General features: G+C 30.9%; 2 protein-coding genes across 2 annotated transcripts; one reads left to right on the top strand and one right to left on the bottom strand.

Moving 5' to 3' along the window:
- Nucleotides 1-1,035: 1,035 nt before the first annotated feature.
- Nucleotides 1,036-4,931, bottom strand: LOC129317755 (uncharacterized). The gene is given in 3 exon segments (XM_054962122.1): nt 1,036-1,507; nt 1,510-1,994; nt 4,078-4,931. Coding segments are annotated over 3 exon segments (1,395 nt in total). The 5' UTR covers nt 4,827-4,931; the 3' UTR covers nt 1,036-1,346.
- A 12,439-nt stretch (nt 4,932-17,370) lies between these two features.
- On the top strand, nt 17,371-23,740 carry LOC129318698 (neutral ceramidase 1-like). The gene is given in 12 exon segments (XM_054963604.1): nt 17,371-17,631; nt 17,870-18,279; nt 18,477-18,538; nt 18,541-18,684; nt 19,356-19,700; nt 20,649-20,693; nt 20,696-20,912; nt 21,008-21,275; nt 21,384-21,509; nt 22,112-22,175; nt 22,621-22,784; nt 23,058-23,740. Coding segments are annotated over 11 exon segments (2,337 nt in total). The 5' UTR covers nt 17,371-17,631; nt 17,870-17,929; the 3' UTR covers nt 23,610-23,740.
- Nucleotides 23,741-24,290: the final 550 nt, after the last annotated feature.

Raw genomic sequence — 24,290 nt, 5'->3', positions numbered from 1 at the left:
TTCAAAGATTATTTTACTCATTAATCCTAAAATTTTATTATATATTTTATTTTAAATTTTTAATTTATTGATAATGATTAAAAACATGTTTTAAGAGTCAAGAGAGCTGAGAGCTATGCCCTGTCTAGGTAAGAAAACTTGTACGTGGTGGAAAACTTGTACGCGGTGGACTGATAGTCATGGTTGACAAAGAAGATAAAAACACACAATATTTAGGGTAATTGAAAAAAATTTATTAATATTTCATCCTGTAACTCCCTCCCTCCCTCCCTCTATATATATATATATATATGAATATCAATCAATTTGTTCCAAGAAGTGGCTCCTTTGTGCGACTGAAGGGAGTATATACTTATAATTATAAATATAAATTATGACAAACGGAAGTCCAACTAGGCCTAATCTAAATTCCCTCGTCTTTTGCTCACACACAAACTCGAACGTCATTTTTTGTTTATTCCATGTTTATTCCTACAATAGGCTTAGGATGGGGAACAATTTATAAGAATACATGGTAGGGAATGATAATTAAAGTTTGGGATAATGCAATTTTTCGTCTTTTAAATTCATTTAAATTATCAATGTAATTCTTAAAATTTAATTTTTATCGATCAAATTTTTAAAATTTCATAATCACACATAATAAGATCTTATAATATTATTTTCCCTTCAAACTATGAGGGCCTATTGTGTGTGGTTATGAAATCTTAGAAATTTAGTTAATAAAAATTAAACTTTCATGACTAAATTAATAATTGAGATAAATTTTAAAAAATAAAATTCCATTATTCCTTAAAGGTTATACAATTATGTTATCATACGTTTTAATTAAAAACTTAACACGTGCGCGCGTGCAGAATTTACCTTTTTAATATGAATTTCTGTGTCTATTTTCGAATCAGTTATTTCTAGGACCATGAAAATTTGAATTAGATGCAACCTAACACTTCACTTGTACTTGAGGTTTTCCTGAAAGAGAGAAAGGATCGTAGCGTGACTGCTACATTTCACCTGCACCTTAACTCATAGAAAAAATTATAATATAATGTTTTTGAGATTTACTGCAATAATGCATATTTCTAAAATACACAGAATTTCTAAAATAAAAATTTATGTATATATCCAACAAAACTCAGAAAAATTTATAAGCACAGGATCATTCTGTTAAAAGGATACCAATAAGCTTAGTAAGTCACAAATTAGTACAACTTCAAGAGTAAAGAAAGAAATTCAGAGGAGGAGAAGAGCAATTTACGACATGATCCGTCCTCCTTGGGTGACTAATGCAGAAGAGCTTGGTTGAGCCAGCATGATACAGTAGATAACTAAAAGAAATAGAGGAAATCTCAGGGCACCATGTCATTGCCATCATCTTCATCACCTTCTCCAGTTTCACTGAACATGTACTGGCTCTGATATTCCATCAAGTACTGTGTTGATCTTTTGACATCCAAGAACAGATGATAAACCCTATTTATATCCTCCAACTCAACTACCTTCCCTTTCGCTTCTGGCATGCTAATGCAGCTCCTGTAATGAGATGGATAGCATATCTCAAGGATGTTTCTACACCTATTTTGGTTAACAACTGCTTTGCACTTTCTGACATTTCAACTTCTTCCTCCTGGATTCTAATATCCAGAATGTTGCGAATTTCATCCTCGGTGTAAGGCTGAGTGGAGATGATGAGAAGACGATCAAGTAGATCGATTGGAATACCATGTGGGGATTTGTAATTTGTGCCTCGAATGGTTGTGATGCCTCTGTTGGTAGCAACAACTAATATAGGAGCCATCTCGTTCTCCAGAGCCCGGTTAAGGAAGGAAAAGCACTCGATGTCAAGCATGTGCACCTCGTCGATGAAAAGAACACCAGGCACAATTTCTGCCTTCCCTTCCTCTCTCCACTCTGCAACTTTTGTGTCGATTTGTTCTCTTACTTCTGAACGAATTTCGCCCGTATCACCAGTGAAAAGAGCCAGAAACCCCTGTGTTCTGAAATTGAGGTAATTAAGTTAGATGTAGGAAGAAGCAATCAGAGAGAGCCTGCAAACGGAGTCTTAAAACAGTCAATGCATGCCTTATCGAAACTGGGGACATCATTGTTAAGGGAAAAAAAATTGATTATGAAATAATGAAGAACAAGTGCACTAAACCAAATCAAAACATAAATCTTTTTCTGTAAAGGACACAACAATTTTAAAATAGCACTCTAGTAATCAGTTGTTTTAACGCATTAATTACCAGTTATGCTATATATGATTCTAAAAGTAGCGGACTTGTTACTCACAAGCTGAATAAATGACAACCATAAAATAAAGCCAAGCAAAACCTAGTCACGGATACGCTTGTCAGTTTATACTCCAGTTCTGTACTATTTTAACACAGCCAACTGCACGCTCCTACCAAATCTTGCCAGAAGAGAAGATCAAATTTGAGGTTGAAGATCTACACACAAATTGCTGAGACTTAGGACAGAGTTCAAACTTGCTCAGCTTTTATTCCCTCATCTAGTGAATTTGACGCACAGTTTGTATAGATATTATTAGGGCTGCAAAAAAGACTGAACGGGACTGGATTTCGATTTTTTCGACCTAACCTGAAGTTTGGTTTCTTTCGTAAAAAAGACTGGGTTAGGCAACTCGTAATTCGGTCTAGTCTAGTAATCATTCAAAGATTAACAAGACCGAACTTGGCCTATAAGAATGGGAGACTGGTACTGTTAGTCAAGTACTCACTTAACTCTATTTTTTTTCTTTTTTTTTCCCTCTATAAGAGGTAATAATCCATTTCAACCTAATAAACTCAATTAAGATAATAAAAACACTTATAATCATAATAAATTCATAATAATTTCCAACAACAACAAAAAAAATAGTTCAATTACAATTCAAGTGGTCCAAATTATTAAATTATTATTTTGAGCTGCGACTATGCCAAGAACCATACTTATTAAATTATTAATAGTCTTAACTTATTGTTATAAATAATTAGGAAATTAATTATATGGGTAAACATAACTTTTGGTCGTTGTACTTTACTCGCGTTTTGCTTTTGGTCTCTATATTTTTTTTTTTTGTGTTTTAGGTCTCTATATTTTTGTTTTCCATTGTTTTGGGTCCTTTCAAGGTCCTTATACTATGTTCATAGAGGGATTGAAAATAATAAAAAATGAAAGTGTAAGGACCTAAAACACAAAAAAAAAAAGTATCGGGGCCAAAAATAAAACGCAAGTAAAGTACAATGATCAAAAGTTATATTTACCCTAATTATAATCATATTAAATAAATTTAATAGGGCCAAGTGCTCCACATGCCCAGTTTCTTATCCAGTCCAACCTGAAGAAACAATCTAGTCTTTTCAGGCCTAAAGAACTAGTTTTTAACAGAACTGTACAAGATCAGACCTTCTCAGGTCAAACTGGGTCGAATAGGATTGAACGACTTCTACAAAATCCTAGATATTATAGAGCTTTAGATGTACACCAACCCAAATTTTTTTGTTGCAGTTTTTCATCTTTTCTACATTTGTTAATGTTAAATATAAGACAGGCCAAGCAGCAGCACTCTTAGCACCCAACAGACTGCCTACTATATACAGGTACAGGTTATAAAACTTGAGAAGGGAAAACCAGATTCCAGGACTTGCTAATTTCTAGACTCTATAATTTTCAGGGCTTTCAGGGACTAAGGAAAATTATGCCCCTAGCAACCTTAAAAGTGACATCTATTACTCTCCCAAGTCCATCGCTTAGCCATCACAGTATACATCGCAATTTTGTTGGTCGATCAGGAAGAACATTTTTAAGTTTTGCTAGTGATAAGCTGCCATTAATAGAAAACATCCCAAATTCAAATAACCAATTTAAATCCTCGCAAAGCCTTAGGCTATGCTCGACTCAGAAATTATATTAGCTTTGCTTTGATTTGAACCTATATGACCCTACAATAAGTTGATTCTAAATCACAAGAACAAAAGACACTGATGTAATCATAATTTACTCAAGGATTTTACGAAATAAGTAACAACATAATGCGTGACTTAAAAGCACTAAATCAAGAAAGATAATGTTAATTACCTGCTGTTTATAACATCAATCTCATGAAGAGTGACGCAATGTACCACCTCCTTCCGCTTCTGCAACTCCCCATCGGGGCATTGCACAAACTTAACCTGTGGTCCAGTGGCGTCGAAATCCCTCGACCTGGAGAACGACCTCCCGAGCTTCGTGATCTTGCCAGAAGCTTTGTCTATAGCAACCACGTCGCCACTACTCACCTTCTCCTTCCCCAATGCTTCGATCATCTTGGCTCCCAAGTCATAGACCGTCTCCATCTCCGTCGTCTTCAGTGTCAACTTCCCAGTCTTCGACGCAGCGCCAGCCACCGCCGGCCTGTCAATTTGGACTTCAACAACCTCACCTTCAATCACCTCAGTCTCTTCCTTAATCCGCACACCAATTGCTTTGCGAAACGCCTGCATTAGAGCTTCAGTTTTCGACATCTCGAGGGAGAAAAGCTCACTTCCGGCAATCATGGCAAATGGGGTTTCAAGGCCCAAGGACTTGGCCATGCCCATGGCAATGGCAGTCTTGCCAGTACCAGGTTGACCGGCGAGAAGCACTGCCCTGCCTGCAATTTTACCCTCTTTGATCATCTGAAGAATAACGCCGGCAGCTTTGCGAGCCGCCGTCTGACCCACCATGCCTTCGGAGACGGCGCGAGGTTCCAGGGACGAGTCCAAGCCAAGTCCACGGATGTGAGAGTGAGCACCTATGCGCTCTATTCGTGTGAGATCACGGCTCTCAGAGACCTTGAGCTCCGCCATGGCGACGGTGGTGGGAGCGAAAAGTTCTGAAGTTGGGAGGGTTTTAGGGTTTAGCACCACTGCTTCTCTCGCGGTTGTTGCGAATGTCACTAGTTACAGCCTATGAACGCATGACCTATTGCATCATTTTGGCTGTCCATAACCATGTGAAATAGTGTGTTCGCTTTTTTAAAAAATAAAAAATAAAAAAATAGGGTGTTCGCTTTTGTTTATAGTTCACCCAAAGGAAACGAACCAAAAGAGTTCCACTTTAATTTACCCCTCCGTTTTAAAATATAAATTTTGTAAAAAAATTAAATGTTGAAAAATATAAAATATTTTTAATATGTTAAAATATAATTATTATTTTTTTAAAAGTGTCATTATTAAATGAGTCATTTTATATTTATTTTAAAATGAAACATCCTATTAAATAAGGGTGAATATAAAAAAATAGAATTAGTTTAAAAATAAGTAATTACTTTATTAAACGATGATATTTAGTTAAAAATGTCTTACATTTTTTAACGAAAGAGGTGATTAAAAAAATTATCCTAATTTTCAAAAAGCTTTTTTTCCATTTTTCACAAACTTTACAAATTTTAATGTGATATAATATTTATAACTTGTTTATAAGATATTTTTTAAAAGGTTATTTGTTAAAAAATATAAGACATTTTTAATCTTTCAAAATATAATTATTATCCTTTTTTAAAAGTTTTTTTATTAAATAAATCACTTTATATTTATTTTAAGATAAACATTCTACTAAACATGGGTGAATATGGAAAGATATAATTAGTTTGTAACAAATAACTACTTTATTAGAATGTAAAATTTAATTAAAAATATCTTATATTTTTTTAATAGAAGAAGTAATTAAAAAATTACCCTCATTTTTCAAAAAGCTTTTTTTTTTCACTTTTCACAAACTTTGCAAATTTTAATGTAGTGTAATATTTACGACTTGTTTATAAAAATGTAATTATGACCATTTCTTTATAGTGAGGAGTTTTTAAAATTTTAAAATTGTTGTCATTAAATAGTTTTAACTATTTTTTAGTTTGAATGAAAGAGTAAACATGTACTTACAAAAATATATTGGTGGGAGTAAAGCTGGATGAATAAATTTTAAAAATGATGTGCAATTAACATTAATATTACAAAACAATCCCCTAAATTATTGTATCTAACTCTGACATATGTGGCTTCAAGCCTAAAAAGAAATTTAATAAGTGAATAATAATAACATTAAGCAACCGAATCCAAATTTGAGCTCACTGAGGCTCTCACCAAGTCCAAATTCTTTGGAGAGAGTGATGAAAAAGTTCTAAAAGAATTAACTAATTTAAATTAAGTTTCAAGTATTAAATTTTAAGAATTTATAATTCAATCTTTTAATTTTATAATTTTATTGTATCAAATTTATTACTTGTATTTCAAATTTTAACAGGAAAAATAATTTTTTATTCTTTAATCATGTTAAAATTTAAAAATAAATTACAAATTCATCAGCGATTGCAAAATTGAAAGATGGATTTATAAATTTTTGAAGCTTGGCGTTTAAGACTTAACTTAAATTGGTTAGTCTTTTTAGAGTCTTTTTCTCATTCTCCCAAATTCTTCTGGGACTTAGGCTGAGAGAATTAATTCTTTTTTAGAAGAAAATCACATTCAAAAATCAATTAACAATGTTTATTACAAAAAATGACCTAACAATTTTGAAATTACTCTATAAGACCAAGAGATATGAATGTAATCAACATTCATTATGAAAATACAAATTATTCCTCATGTTTTTTATAAAAAAAAATAAAACTCCCACCATCATCGGCCATCACCAATGGCCAAAGTATCAATAACTCTTTAGTCATCAAAAGAATTAGTAACTATTAAGCTACTAATACTTCTTAGTCATATAAAAAATACATAAATATTTATAAAAGTTAGTGCATATTAATTTTTTTGAAAAGCCCCCTTTATTAATTTAATAAGTAATCGTTTGTGAATTGACAAATCTTTATTACCAACTCTGACAATTTATCTCAATAATCTAACAAGTAAATTTTATTAAGAATACAAAGTTCACATTATTGATAAGTAAACTTTTGATAATAAAAATAAGTAGACATTTTAAAAAATGAGTGCATATTAAATTTTATTACCAAGTCCCCTGTTGGTACTTTAACAATAAACCAATTGTGAAATGAAAAGTAATTATTTATGAAATGACAAGTTCTCATTACTATTTTTGACAAATTTTCTTAATAATTTGATGGGTAAATTTTATCAAAATAACAAGTACACATAAAATTTCTAACAAGTAAACTATTGGTAGCAAAAACAAGCAAATATTTATAAAAAAAATGATGCAAATTAAGTTTTTAATGAGTTTTCATTAGTGATTTAAAAAAATAGGACTGACATTTATTGCAATAAAGGTTTTTGTATGCCACACCTTTTAAAACTTAAAAAGCTAGGCTAGTCTTGATTGTTGCAATGGGGACTTGATGTCTGGGTGCATTTGATATAGAGAGTGTGTGAACTCATATTTAAAGGGGGTTGTTAAGGTGTCGAGGTGTGAGTAAACTTAAACTAATGTCACTCATATCTAATAAAGTTGTGTTTAATTATAAAATAAGGAGTAAAAACATATAAATTTGAGACTTGAAGTTACATGAAATGGCTATAATGTCTCTCAATTTAAAAAAAAAAAGGATGATGTGGGCATATTTTGCAAATAAATAGGCATAGATTTTGGATTATATTTGATCCTATTTATCAATATTTTTATATATTTAACTAATTTTTATATATTTTTTATTTTATCACTTAATTACAAGATAGAGAAGAATTTTTATATAAAATCTATTCACATATTTTTGTTTTTATGTCATGCAGGAAAAAAAGGAATAATTCAATTGAAGAAAAGAAATAAGAGAAGAAAATCAGGAGATAGAGATTTCATTTTCATTTTTATTGGGAATTTTAAATTTCTAACTTAATGTTGTGTAGAAAATGACATATGATTAAGAACTATTTATAATTTATAATTTTAAAAATGGTAATTTTATCTGTTATTACTTTTCAATAAGATATATTTTATATGAAGTATTTATATTTTTTATGCTGAAAATAAAAATAAAAATATATAATTTTTTAATTAAAACTTTTTTTGGTACCAAACCAAATAAGATCTGGCCATATATTAGACACCGAATCACCCTCAGCACCTTTCACCACACTATAATATACTAATCTAATCTAACGCACTATATATTTAAATAATGTTCATGGCCTGAATGTCAGATGTGAAGTCACATGATAGATTAAAATAAAATAGAGATAATTATATCTAAATTCCACATAAAAAATTAATTATTATAAAATTTATTGATAATTAAACTAAAAAATATTATTTGTGTGAAATTTTAATGTAATTCTCTCAGTAAAATATAAAATTGTCAGAATACTTTTCCCGCCAACAACAAAAAAAAAAAACTAATGAGAGCTCGGATAATTAAAATGTTAAAAAAGTGTACTCTTTTATTAGCAAATTTTTCCGATGTCAATTTTATGACGTGTTCAAGCATTATTGAGCGTGATAATTATAAGTTTGATGATTTAATTTGGCTACACATTATAGACAAATTCTCTTCAAAGGCCACATTAATAGGATATATATAATTTAATACTAAAAAATATAAATGATGAATAGAAATATTTAATTTAAACACTCGATTTAACAGTAATTAAAATATTCCAGCATATTACAATCCTCATTATCATCAATTACCAATCAATCCATCCATAAATTATACAAATCCAGTGGAAGGCGTTGGTGAATACAACAGAAGGATTCGTTGAAAAAAAATCTGGCAGAATAAAAAGGGGCAAATGCTTCCTCCCACGTGGCACCCCCTTGTGGGAAATATATATATATATATATATATATATTTTATTTTATTTATTAGTCTCATTGAATATTGATGAAAGAAATTATGTTATTAACATACATATATTTAATAAAAACAATATTAAAACATTATTATTATTTTCACAGAGTTAATGATTTTAAAAAATTTCTCTTATCGTGATAAAAATAATTTATGAATAGGATAGGAGAGATTTTTTTTTTTTTAACTAGCAAGATAGACGAGATTATTCATTATTTTTCATTATCAATCACCTCATCATTATAGCACCCAAAATTTATGGCAAAAAAGAGGGGCAAGTGCTTCCTCCCACGTGGCACCCCATATGGGAAATATATATATATATATAAATTAATTTTATTTATTATTCTCATTGAATTGAATGTTGATAAAAGAAATTATGTTATTGACATACAGATATTTAATAAAAACAACGTTAAAAGATTATTAATTTTTTCATGGAGTTAATGACATTAATTTTTTTTTATCATGACAAAATGTGTTAAAATAATTTATAAATAAGATATGAAAGATTATTCACAATTTGTCATTATCAATCTCGTTGTCATTAAACGCAAACTAAATACAGCACCCAAGACCATTCTTTTAATATTTGCCCACAAAGGGATTATGATGATTCCTGACGATTATTATGCCAGGAAGGTTGCCTCACAAGATAGTTGAAAGGCCAACATCAATATGGTATCTTTCTATGATTATTTGATTCTTGATTATGGTGATCAAAACTGATTCAAATTATAAGAAACCAACCAACAATTAAGTTTGCTTCGTTTTTTATAAAATGTTAAATTATATATAACTCTCTTAAACTTTGAACTATATACAAATAACTTCTTTCACCTTTAAAACTTAATAATAATCTCTTTAAATTTATAAATTTATACAAATAATTTCTAACCATTAATTTTATATCCTTTTAAACTTTATTTTTATGTGCGTTTAAGCTCTAAAACTTTAATTAATACACAAATAATTTCTTTTAAATTTAAATTATATGTAGATAATTAATGTACAAAATTAATTACATAGAGTTATCAGTATAAATATAAGAATTAATGGTGATTCATTGTAAAATTTTAAAAGTTAAGGAAGTTATGTTGTATGGTTCAAAGTTTAGGGAAGCAATGAATAATTTAACCTTTATAATATAAGAACTGATTGGTTCGATTCATGTTTTAGTTTTGAGTATTGAAAATCATATTGAACTTGAATAAAAAATACTATTTATTTATTTATGAAATATCTAACCTTAATCCCAACCTCATTTAACATGAGTTTGGAAATAAATCCAAAACCTTACCTAACCCATTGCCCAGTTAATAAACCTATTAACCCACTTTCCATGGCCCAACTGAAATTAGATGGAGGAGATTAATAGCTGAGAAGTGATAATCACATTATATGAAAAACAAAAAAAGAAAAGAGGTGAGAGTCGCAATTGACAATAAGGTGCGACTTGACTTGGGAGTTGAGAGGGAGACCAATGAGACCCTTAAGAGATAGGGTCAACAACTTCTCAAAAAGCCTCATATTATGTGTGTGTGTGTGTGTTTGTTAAAGATCCTTAAGGGTCAACAACTTCTTAAAAAGCCTCATATTATATATATATATATATATATATTTGTTAAAGATGTTAGGATCATGCTTTAATTATTTACAATTTTAAAAGCCTAGTGTATTCAATTTGTTTATAAAAAGCATTTTATTTATAATTTTTTTATAGTCAATTTTTCATTATATTTTAAAATATATATACATAGATAGACATTTTTAATAGACCTCGACAAAAATGAATAGTATTAAATAATTTTGATTTAAAAAATTAATATCAAATTTTATGATTAATTATTGTTAACACAAAAATTTTACTATATTTGTACACCTCTACTTATAAAATAAGTGCTAGAAAGAATTAGGCTTAATTTTAATAAGCAACGCCATTATAGAGCTAGAAAGAAAGGGAAAATTTTTAAATAAATAGATTAAAATTTGATTGAGACTTTAATCAATTTGAACTAATTTGAAAATCAAAGCGAACCAAACTCATTTTCACAAAAACCAATGAGGTCCCTGACACGAGTAAAATTTAATTTAATCTAATTTTTGCTCAAAATCAAATCAAATTGAGCTTGTAAGTACATTTAATTCGTGAGATAAAAAATTAAGGATTCATTTGATTTCACTCTCACCCCTTATTTTAAAAATTATTTTGCAAACTAGTTTTTAAAAACTGTCTTCCAAGACAAAACAAAATGAAAATATATTTGGTTATATATATTTGTTAATTTTAAAATATCTTTAACATTAAAAAGTCAGATGATAATGAAAATTGTTAGTGGCTAATGGTGGTGGATAATGATAATAATTAATCAAATTAACTATAATTTTGAATAATAAAATATAATGTATTTTAAAAACAAGAAAAATAAAATAAAAACAATTTTAAGATTTTTTTATTTTTTGCTTTTTAATAGAAAAATGAGAATAATTTTGAAAACAATTAAATTTAAAATAAGTATTTAAATAAATTTTTGTTTTTTAAATAATAAAAAAAACCGGCCCTAAGCCCCTAACAAGCTTAAAGCTTCTGTCGAGCAATTTCACACTGCAATGATTCTCCCCTCCTCGGGCTTCAATTTTTATTTGCAAGTTGAAAATAACTCATCTTGATTCATAATAAAAAACATAATTTAGACTCAGAGAATAATGAATAAATTCTTCTAAAATAAAAAAATGATAAATAAATATGACGAAATGTAATAATTGATTTGAAGTCTCTAAGGATTTACCTGGTATAATTTTTTTTATGAAATTACATTTCTGACCCTAGGTAGACTAATAAAAAAACATAATTGTTAATATCCAAACCAAAGCTGTTAATATTGAAATTGTAGTTGTTACTGCATGATTATATTGTTAATACTCAAACAGAAACTGTTAATCACCAAAGTAAAGTTGTTCATATCAGAAATTTCTCATTATTGCATGACACCTATTTAATGTAATTCTTACTGGACCACTCAATTGCACGAACTTGTACGCTGAAGTTGTCAACTCCTCGCGATTCAGTGCACAGCATAACCTCTCCTTTAGGGCCAAAAAAATGCACAACAGACCCCGCAAGGTTAGATCAGTTGGTTGGGATTGTTTTAGCTTAACCACAGAGCTCAAGTTCAAACTATGAGCACGCAGCATTTTAGAGATTAGGGACGCCAATGTTAATGGTTTCATATCATACCTTGATTCAAATTAGTCTAAGGCTGTTGATGTGCTTGAAAGATGGCCTGCTTTAAGATATCAAATACTCACAAAAAAAAAAAATGCACAACATAATCTCGAGATCTTTTTCTGACCAGAACACAATATCGAATTCATATCACATATATATAAATAAATTATAATTTTACAGTAAGAAATCAGGTGAAGAGTATTCTCATGTACGTGGCACTACCATTTCTAAAGGACAGTGACGATATAATGACAAGGAAAAAATAATTACAAAAGGGATAAAACTGAATTCACATAACAGGCAGTGATTGGTGTGATGTGTTGTGAGCTGGATGATCAAAGAAAAACTTAACCACGACGGCACGATGCGATTGAATACGATCAATAAATAACTTAATATAAGATTAAGCAACCTTAAATTATAATTAAGGATATCACACCTTGTAAGTGTAAAACTAAGAAAACAACCATAACATACAACTAATCCCCACATGGACGCTTATCTCCATTTTTGTTAAAACCCTACGCGTCACTCTTCTTATCATAATTGTAAGATTATACTAATATTTATTATTTGAGTTTTATGTATATATCCTTTAATTTTCTCGCACGCTTGTACACCTTGTCAATTGTTATCAATCAAATACAAGAGTATAGAGTATGGCACAAGAAAGATATCCGGGAGGCACGCGCACAAGTTGTGCATTTATTTTAAACCGTTCAAATTTAATTTTAAAAAAGTTAAATTTTATTTGTTTGAATTGGTTGATTAATTATATTAAATATCATTTTTAAAAAATATTATTTAGAGACGTCCCTTTTTTTTTTTTTACAGTATTACATTTTATAGTCCACGATTAACTGATGCACCTCGGTCATATTTTAGCAATAAGCTGTATATAAATGTAAATGCATTTACGTGATGTACATTTTTTCCGATTACATATCATATACCACTAAAAATCTATACCTCGCAATCGCATGTTGCATCAACATAAAATATTAAGAATTTAAACACCCTTAAATTGAAATTGATGAATTATCTTAATTTTTTTAAAAAGAAAGGGAATATTTTATATTTTATAAAAAAATAAAATAAGTGAAAATACTAAAAAAACAAAAATTTACTTAAATTTATCAATCTAGGGGTGGAGAAAGGGGACTAACAGGAGCCATGGCCCCCCAACTTTTTAATTTTTTTTAGTAAAATATATGAGTTATATATTTTTTACCCTTTTAAATTGACATATTATAGAAATTACGAAACAATATATGGAATTCTCACTTTAATTATACACGTAGTCCTTTACATATATACAGAGCAAATATTTCAATAGCTTTAGGATGTGGTTTTCATAGGATTTGCTCATTTTTAACAAGATAATGCTATACATGCTCTTAAAGTATTGATGTCATTTTATTTTACTTACATTTTATATTTAATGAAAGAAATTGTGAGAATTATTATTAACAAACTTTGTTAAGCATTGCAACAAAATTTCAAAATATATTGAATGCTATGTACTTGATATCTATTATAAAATTACTTATTCAAAAGTTAAGAGGTTTGATGAAAATGTTCTAAAAAAATTACTTTTTTAAAAATAATCAAGCTATTGAAATTTATGATATGATTGAATTTCACTTTGATATAATTTGATCTCATCTACATAAAGATTTTATGATAATTGAGTATTATTAATGTGTTGATATATTTGTTCACTACAATTATGAATAAAAAAATATACATTGAAGAGAATTGTATGTTTAAATAATATATTTAAATCATTTAATGCTTATAGGGATGATAAAATTTTTACCAGTTCAATGATAATTTATTTTGAGAAGAAAATTGCTAAAATATTTATTGTAAACATAATAATTAATAATTTTTATACCATGAAAAATTGATGAGCAAAACTTTATATATATATATATATATATTAAAATATTTATATTATGTTAGTGATATATATATATATATTTAACTTTTCTTTACTTATCATATATACTTTGTTATCTCGACCCCCTAATAAATTTTTTTAATTCCACCCTTGCATCAATCCCAACTTTAGAAGATATAAATGGTATTCTTTTTATTTCAATTTATAAGACATGTTTTGATAAAATGATATATATATATATATATATATATATAAAGTTTATGAATATACTTTACAACCTTGCTTTTTTAAGATAAAAATATATTTTTATAAATGTCATTCATTTAATGTTCTATTTTATGAAATAATATAATGAGAAGATTAATACTAGAAAAATATTATAAATAAAATTTTATTTTTGTCCAAGTTTTTATATGTTAAAATGATAAATTTCTTCTAAAAGTATATTATATATTGAGGCGGAGATAATATAAAATTTGTTACAATATATAAATCACATCTAAAAACGTGTCTAAGAGGGGGCATGTTTAATTTATGAAGCTGATATATTTTCTTTGCAATTTTTAAAAACGCGTCTAGGCTACTATGGCAAGGCAAGTCTGGCCTCCGACCCTCTATAACTAAAGATCGGTAATATGTCCACGTTCGAATGCTTGTATCATTGTGTCCATAAAAATTGATTTAGTTAATAAAAATTTAATTTATAATTTATAAGATTATGAGTTCAGATCAAATTTTATTGTGAAACAATATGTAAATATTTTTATAAATTCTTATTGAGGTCGAAAACATATTTTAACTCGATGGCGTGATCCAATTCACATTGACGTTTTATATTAAGATGAAAAAGTATGCCCAGGCTGTAGACCAAGGAAAACAACGAGATTGTTGAGAGGATGAATGAGATCGCGAGGACAAGTGTGGAAAATCACAAAAAGCGAATGAGCAAAGAAACCTTCGTAGGGCCCACTGCGGTTTCTTTCGTTGACGTTTCTTCTGGACATGCCTTTGACGTGTCCCTCGGTCCCATTTTACCATTAATTAATTAACCCCACAAAGGATCCGCACGGTTCGTCTGGCAAAAAAATAAAAATAAAATATATATATATATATATATATATATATTTTATATTTATATTTATATATGTAAACCATCCCGTATCCGAAAAGTTAACAGTTTCGACTAATTGGAATTGAATGGGGATTGGAATCTTTTGGAGGGGCAATTCTTCCATCAAAAATACTTTATTTTCAAGGCTCAAATTTGAATTTTTTAGAGCCAATACGACTCTCTTACTCATTAAATCAATTTTTTTATCAGTGTCTTGTACAATATAAAATATGTATCCACACTTCATATATGTTGGTATAATAAAATTTTTATTGTTTGCAAGAAAAAAACAATTCTTATTTTTTATATAATTATTTAACTGAGTCAAGTTTAATTATTATCAAGCTCAATTGAAAGTAATTATTTTAAGTACGTTTCTTATATCTATCGAAACTCGAAATCTCATGCTTAACTATATTTCCTTCTATTAAGATGATCCCAGTAAACATTTGTTTTTTAATAGTCCGGACACACTCTCATCGTCTCGTACGCCCCAATCTTTAATTTGTTCTTCTTCACTGATGCAAGTGTTCGCGTGTATTTGCAATTTTTTCTTCGATTTGTTATCCTATTACGAGTCCCCAGTAATTAATTTGATTAATTGCAATATTGTTATTTCTTAATATTTTTTACTTGTGAAATTCACACATGGAGCGCCTTTTGTTTTGTCATTTTTTTTATTTTATGTCTGTGTAATTTGGAAGAGAATGGAATTTTCTTCACTCCTCCAACCCTCCGCTTCCCTCCATTTTATATTTAGACCATTTGATTAAATCTAAATGATTTAAATTTAATATCTTGCAAAAAACTACCAAAGCATCAAATTATATTGAATAAATAAGTATATAAAATTTATATTGTTAAAATTTGACTAACATTTTAGGGGAGAGAAAATGAAAAAATTATTTTGTGCAAAATTAAATATGTTTTTTTTTTCGAACTAGCATAAAATTTAATATCAACTGTCCAAAATTAATCAAACAATCTAATAAATGACAGGTGGGTGAGGGAGAGATAAGGGTGAGAGAAATCGAAAGAAAGCAAATGACGTGGAATCTATGTAAAAGAATAACTTATAATTTTCATTCTCAAAATAACATTTTCATAACCAGCTTTCGAACTAAGAAAACGATTGTATCATATTGGCCAGTACTTTTGACAGACAAGGGTTAGTCTTGTCGCCAGCTAACACCGTTTTAACAGAGTTGTCTATGTAGATGATCTTTCCTTAAGACAGAGTATTAGTGGCAATTAAATGTAAATAATGAACAAAATATTTAAATGTTTGATGGTTATAGATAACATCTAGATGCTTGCTGATGGTATGTCTTGAACTTGTGCCTAGCTAACCTTCAAATGAATTGCTAACTACCCATTTTGTGCACTTACATTTCATCATATAGAGAAAGCTAGGATCAAATTGGCATACATTTTTTTTTTTGGTTAACATGGCTTTTAGCTCCTATCTTAAATAGATTTTATACCCGTGCACGGGATATTATCCTTTTATTATAATATAATATAAAAGAATAGAAGGGAGAGAAAATTTTAATGAATTGAATTCTAAAAATAAGTAAAAAAATAATTTTTTAATACAGATAAAACAAATAAGAGATAAGGAAATAAAATTATTTATAAATTTTAAACCACACTTATCTATATCATTATAAAAAGTATTTAATGGGTTACATTTTAAATTAGGTAAGACTTTTAGATAAAATTAAAATATACATTTAGTTTTTTAACTTTTTATAATATTTTAGTTTAATCCTTAACTTTATAAAGTATCTTTTTAGTCATTTAATTCTAATACTATTGGTTTCATCTTAACATGTTTTTACATTGAATTTTTAAATCTTGACAAAATATTTTTAAATGTTAGCATATTAAGTTTAATTTTTTTAAAATAATAATCATTAACACAAAGAATAATTATTTAAAATTAACAATATCATGATTAAAAATTTAAAAAGATATTTTATAAAATTAAGAGATTAAATTAAAAATTTATATAAAATTAGAAGATTAAAAATATATTTTAATCAAATTAGTATCTTGAACCGTAAAAGAAATAATTTTTATTTTTAAAAGATTTTGTCTCTTGCATTTAAAAAAGCCATTGACAACTAATGAGAATTGAGTGTAAGAGAAGAGATTAATTTTTTATAGTATGATGAATTAAGAAATTCTCTTCTCGAATAGGGTTGGTTTTAATAGGAGAGGATACCTATAATTCTTTTTTTCCTCTAACAAAGTTTTGGGTTCAAAGATTACTTGCACAGATAATCTATTAATAAGGTCTTCATGGCGGATTTGAAGATATACGTGTATTTTTCTCTCTTACTTTCATAACCAAACATACGGTATAGATAGCCTCTCCTAAATCTGATGGTGTTGGAAGGATAGCTTCGTGAGGGGCTGGGGATATTGTCAATTTCGAAAGATTCAAATACTGGCAGTGTAGAAGCCAATCGCAACACACCCAACCTTCGCTTGCTTCCCAAAGTCAGTCATTTTCTTCCCTTTTACGCCACACTCGCCCTCTCGCTTTCCACTTCTTTATCATCTCTTGCAGCCACTTCGACATCATCATGTTCCTGTAAGATCGCAACCTCGTTCTCTGGCTGGTGAGGAACTGAATCATCCTCTCTAAGCTTCTTTACTAACGGCAACATATATGCATAGTGTCATCATTTCTATTTCCTGCTTTTTGGTTGATTGTTAAGCTTTGTACGGGATATCAATGTGTAATCTGAAATTCTTTTTCTCTATTTCTGGTTGTTATTGTAATCTGAAATAGTAATTGTTCGTGCGCGCGTTTTTTTATTACTTTGACTTCTGTGACACTCGGTGTGTTTGGTTTAGGGGAATGAAAAGAACTGACTAAGCCTGAAATCAGTTGCTTTTTGCTTTGAGTTGGGTGTGATGATGGAGTTTTCTTCCTGCTCTCATTCGAGCGGATGGCGGGCATGTACGGCTGTGCGAGTGTGGACCCTTACTGTGATCCTGCTGCTGAAGAGTGATATCATCGTATATTCAGATTCTGATTACTTGATTGGTCTTGGAAGTCATGACATTACGGGTCCTGCTGCTGATGTTAACATGGAGGGGTATTCTAATACAGATCAAGTCGCGTCTGGGATCCACTTCAGGCTGCGATCACGTGCTTTTATTGTTGCGGAGCCTAATGGTAAGAGGGTAGCATTTGTAAACCTTGATGCTTGCATGGCTTCACAACTGGCGAAAATCAAAGTAATTGAGAGGTTGAAGGCGAGGTACCCATAATAACTACTCTCTACTCTTCTCTTAATATCCTTGTTTTCGAATCCTTTAAGAGCTTGATATCATTACTTGCATTGATTATTGTAGCCTGACAGAGAAGCTTTTGTTAGATTTCTGCTAGCAGTAGCTGATGTTTCTGTATAATTTCCTCAGTTATGTGACTGAAATCGGGCTCTGTATTGTTTGACAGATATGATGACCTATATACTGAAAAGAATGTAGCTATTAGTGGAATTCACACACATGCTGGTCCTGGGGTTATCTCCAATATGTTGTGTATCTCGTAACATCTCTTGGATTTGTGCGCCAGTCTTTTGATGTCCTTGTTGATGGAATTGAGAAAAGCATTATACAAGCTCATGAAAATCTTCGCCCAGGATCAATATTTGTCAATAAGGGTAAGGCAAAAAATGCATGCAAACCAACATAGCTTTGATATCAATTGATGATTGATGATATTTATGATGGAAGTATCTGTTCCTACTGTTAAAGCATGCTAGTAGGAAATGAAGTTGCTTAGTTTTTATTTTACATTTCATTGGCTCGCGGTGTCTCTCTCAATATTTCTTTAATTTATTAATTATAATTATAAAGAAGAAAAGATAAGGGAACGCTACATGATTAGCGCTTGGACATTACATCACTAAAACCAGGTTAATAATGATGTTATAGTGACTCAACAAAAGTGGGGATGCACAAATGTAAGATGAAATTTTATCTTAAACAGAGAAAAAATAAATGTGTAAATACATAAATAGCTCTTTCTGTTCATTTATCCTCCTCAGATAATTTATTGAAGATTTAACATTTGTGACTTGGAGTTTGTAAGTGCAAACTCATATTACTTATTGTCTTTAAACACAAACTTATTATGTTTATTTCACTATTCTTTTTCCTTAAATTTGGGGATAGAAAATTGTAGCTTTCAAAAATAGTTTTCTTGTGTCCAGGTAATGTCTTATGTATAATCTTTGTACACATTTTCTGTTGTAAAACTATTACTAGGTTTCCCTTTTCCCTCCCTTTTGGTGACATTAATAGTCTTACAAAGGTTACCTCCAAATTGCAGGAGAGCTCTTAGATGCTGGCGTAAATCGCAGTCCTAGTGCTTATCTCAATAATCCTGCTGCAGAGCGAAGCAAATATAAGTATAATGTTGATAAAGACATGACTCTTTTAAAATTTGTTCATGATGAATGGGGCCCTGCTGGTAGCTTCAATTGGTTTGCTACTCATGGGACTTCAATGAGCCGTACAAACTCATTGATTAGTGGGGATAATAAAGGGGCTGCTGCAAGATTTATGGAAGACTGGTTTGAGGACCAAAACTCTGGAAGAAAGGTCACTGTTGGATTTGAAGATGATGGTCATCCCAGAAGAATCTCAAACATAATTCCGAGGCCTCATGATAATCGTAAGTTACTTGTGCCTTGTTTTTTTTGCTCCAAATGCATCCGTTCATGAACTTGTTAGCATTTCCTAATAGAGATCCCAGGGATAGAATAGCTATCATGATATGCTAATGAATAACAGCACAAACTTTATGTCCATATGCTAGGTGGATCTAACATTTGAGATGCCAACAAATCTTGAAATCAGGTGATGCTTAAATTAATGGCATCGACCCTTTTTCCTGGTATCAGTTTTAGCAATCAGCCAACCATGAATATCATATAAGGTTTTTTAATAATAAATAATCTGTTTATTGATCTGGTTTTGTGGTTGGAGAGAAAACTAAAAGGCAAGTTTTTCTATTAGTACCTACAATGATAAAACCTAATCTATTTTTGTATTCAAATGTTTAAAGGATCTACTCACTTCCTGACTGAAAGTTTGGAAGTAGTAAGTAGTTGATGACAGAAGGAATACTGATACTGATTCTTTGCGCATAGATCTTTAAGCATAACTAAAATTATTTTTCAATTGGCTGTTGGATTGTCTCTTTTGGGTCGGCAATACAGTATGGTTGAAATTATGGTTATATGGTTTTAAATATTGAAAACATGACTGCTCTATTGTTGGTTCTGACTCTTGGTGCTTTAAACAAGTTAATGTTCTTTGCTGCATTGGATCTGTGCAACAAGTTTCTTGGTAGTTCAGTAATATGAGATGGATATCATTGTCTAGTTCAAATGTGTTTTCAGAAGATCTGGTGCATTTAGATAACTTTTTCCCCCGGGTAAAGTGATCACTTTTGTGGAGTAAATAGGCTGGTCTGAAATCAGTATAAATGACACTGGAAGATGTGAATATACTGGCAAAGTTCTTGTTCTAAATGAGAGAGAGGTTACTCATCATTAAGATTCATCTATGAAAATAATATATTTCTATTTATAGCCTTGCATGACACTTATTGATACAGACCATGAATTGCTGGAACTTGCTGCCACCTTCCAATCTCCTCCTGGCAGACGGCAATTAAAACTTCAAGTGTTGCTAGACGTGTGAGAGGTGCTCTTAGGCAGGTTGATAGGCCTAGATTTGTATCTGCATTTTGTCAATCAAATTGCGGTGATGTTAGTCCAAATGTCCTTGGAGCCTTTTGTATAGACACTGGACTACCTTGTGACTTCAATCATAGTACGTGCGGAGGGAAGAATGAATTATGCTATGGCCGAGGACCTGGGTAATTACTTCCTGCACTGTCAAGTTTCTATATTGCATGCTGATTTCACCTACGCCTGGCAAGTACTTAATTGCTGTCTCTAACTAATGTGACAGTTATCCAGACGAATTTGAAAGTACACGTATTATAGGGGAGAGACAATTTAGAAAAGCTGTGGATCTCTTCAATGGAGCATCTGAACAGATTAGAGGGAAGATTGATTTTCGACATGCTTTTTTGGATTTCTCCCAACTAGAGGTAGCCATTAATAAAGGAGGAGCTTCTGAGACAGTGAAGACATGTCCTGCTGCAATGGGGTTTGCATTTGCAGCTGGAACAACAGATGGACCTGGAGCCTTTGATTTTAAACAAGGTGATGATAAGGTAATCAGTGACTGCTATACCTTGTGCTCATAATAAATTCAAAATCCTAGGCAACAAAGTACAAAATTGCAAACATTATATTTGCTTTTTGTTTGGTCTGTTTTTCAGGGAAATCCTTTCTGGAAACTGGTCCGAAACGTACTTAAAACTCCAACTAGTGAACAAGTAAAATGTCAGCAGCCAAAACCTATTCTGCTCGATACTGGTGAAATGAAGCAACCATATGATTGGGCTGTAAGTCATTGTTTAAATTTATCTCATCTGTCCTGAATTTTATAATCTTATAGTCCCTTGGCTTGGTTTTATCTTCGCAATGTTTGCTAAATACAAAAATGGAAGGTTAATGGCACATAGACTCTGCTAACTGGATAAATGCTTTCGTAAGTCTAGTTTATTTCCTATATTAAGTCTAATTATCTTTGTAAGATAAGGTAATTTAATAACCTCACTACATCTTATCCTTTCCTTCTTCCTCGATCATTTTGTGGTATAACTCATGCAGTTTTCTTGAAAAATAAAAATTATGTTGATACTGAGATATATTACATCCTGGATTATTTCGGAGCACGATGGTTACTTTATGTATTATCTAGAGAAGGGTGATGGTATTGGCTCCAATGAACTCCTTAGTTCATAGTCACTTAGAAGCTTGTATTCCAGAAGATCTATCTACTTAGAAAGTTACTTGTCTTGATTTATGTGTTCCTGATTATGTTTGCTAGTAACTGCTGCCTGACATAGAAGTCTCGGTATCTGGTTTCATTTATATACAGACAGGCTGATAACTTGAAACTTGTATTTATATGAATCTTTCTGCTATATTGTCCATTTTGCAGCCTTCAATACTTCCTATCCAGATCTTCCGGATTGGGCAGTTCGTGATTCTTAGTGTACCAGCAGGTATGGGGTCACAAATTTTACTTATGTCCACTTATGGTGGCACTGTTTTAATTATTGTTCACATCATCAGCAATAGAAGTTTGAGAAGTTTTAATTATCAATTGTGTTGGTAGACTCTGAAGCTGTGAATGTAATATATAAATCCATGTTGTTGTAAAATTGCTCGAAGCAAACAAACCTGGAGCTTGAGAAAAACAAAAAAATTGTAGCTAACATGTTGATGAATTGGATTCTGCCATGACAGGATGTAACTCGAACTTGGATGCACCCTAGTAACTCGAATCGATTTCTTTTATATATGTGCAAAACAGCAAAAGCATCTTAAGATCCAATAGAGTCCAACATCTGTATCTACTGCCTAAGCTTACATTGTCCTACCTAGATACTGTGGCCTACATATTTCACTGGGTGCTTCATGCTTGTTTGTTCATTGTTTTACTTTCAGAGTTCACAACTATGGCAGGAAGGCGGCTTCGTGATGCCGTCAAGACAGTTCTCAGCAATAGTAAAGACTTTGGTGCTGACATTCATGTCATTATAGCAGGGTTGACTAATACTTATTCACAGTACGTGACTACCTTCGAAGAATATGAAGTGCAAAGATACGAGGTTAGTTGACATTTTGTGAAAGAAATATGAAGCACGGAGTATAATTTCAAGATTGCAATGGTAGTAGCCAATTGCAATAGTGGATTTTTTATTATATCTGCATATCACATAACTAGAGAGAGACTGGAACAGGATAAACAGACTTTTCAAATACTATTTCAAATTTGTTCTGGTCATATGCCACTACCTCTTGCAGCTCCTATTGTGAGATTGATCAATGTGCTTGCATTTGCACATGCACCAATTCTCAAAGCTCAATTCTAATGTTGTCAGGGTGCTTCCACATTATATGGTCCACACACTCTGAGTGCTTATATTCAGGAGTTCCAGAAGCTTGCAAATGCTCTTGTCAAGGGCCAACCAGTGGAACCAGGTCCACAACCGCCGGATCTCCTGAGCAAGCAAATAAGCCTTCTCCCGCCGGTGGTGGTGGATGGAACCCCGCTTGGTGTAAACTTTGGGGACGTTATCTCTGATGTGCCTAAGAACTCCACCTTTAGGAGAGGCGAAATGGTGACGGTTAAGTTCTGGTCAGCTTGCCCTCGTAATGACCTTATGACTGAAGGTACATTTGCCCTTGTGGAAGCCCTCCAAGATAAGGACACTTGGGTTCCTGCTTATGATGATGACGATTTCTGCCTCCGCTTCAAGTGGTCAAGACCCTCCAGATTCAGCCCTCGGAGTCAAGCAACCATAGAATGGAGAATCCCGCAAAATGCATCCCCTGGTGTGTACCGAATCAGACATTTTGGCGCGTCAAAGAGCTTATTTGGTTCAATCCGTCACTTCACAGGCTCATCCAGCGCATTTGTGTTAGCAGCATAGTGGAAGCCTTACAGTTTATAATACCCTACACACCATGTTTTGCACAATGAAAGTGATCACTTCTACTTAATTTATGAATGTATTGAATTCACAGGAAAAAAGTTTTTTGAAGCTCTCAAAAGGATTTACTACGCATATCCTCTACTCCTAGATATCAATCTCGTTGTCATCCTTATGATGATAATTATTGTGAATTAACCTACAGGATTTGGTTTTGTCGCGTGTAATATATGTCTTTCTGACTGAACTAATCGTGATGTCTAACGACAAATTTGAATATTCTTACTAAAGAAAAATTCAAAATTTGAGAGATTGAAAACAGTGAAATGATTGCATAAAGCGTGCATTCACTTATATTCATAAAATTTAACCATTATCAATCAATTTCGTCTCTGTTAGAGTTATAACTTTAATCAATTTTTTGAAGACCTGGATTAACGTTAAGCATTCCCCACACTCAACAGTCTCAATAATCTTGAAATATTTACATTAGCAAATTGCAGAGGTAATGTGCACTTCTAGTCTTCTACCATTCAGAATTGTAAAGCCTTTTTAACTAATTCTAATAAGTTAATTAATTAATAACATTTAAAATTATATATATTTTATATTTATTCTTATTTAATAAGATGTCATGATTAAAAAATTTATTAGTTACACTTCTAAATTAATGGTCATTTT

Source organism: Prosopis cineraria, unplaced genomic scaffold (genome assembly GCF_029017545.1).
Source record: "Prosopis cineraria cultivar Desert tree isolate PC_DT_omini unplaced genomic scaffold, ASM2901754v1 PC8, whole genome shotgun sequence".
NCBI classification, from domain to species: Eukaryota; Viridiplantae; Streptophyta; class Magnoliopsida; order Fabales; family Fabaceae; genus Prosopis; species Prosopis cineraria.
The sequence above is the reverse complement of the archived record's forward strand: the minus strand, read 5'-3'. Positions and strand labels throughout refer to the sequence as shown.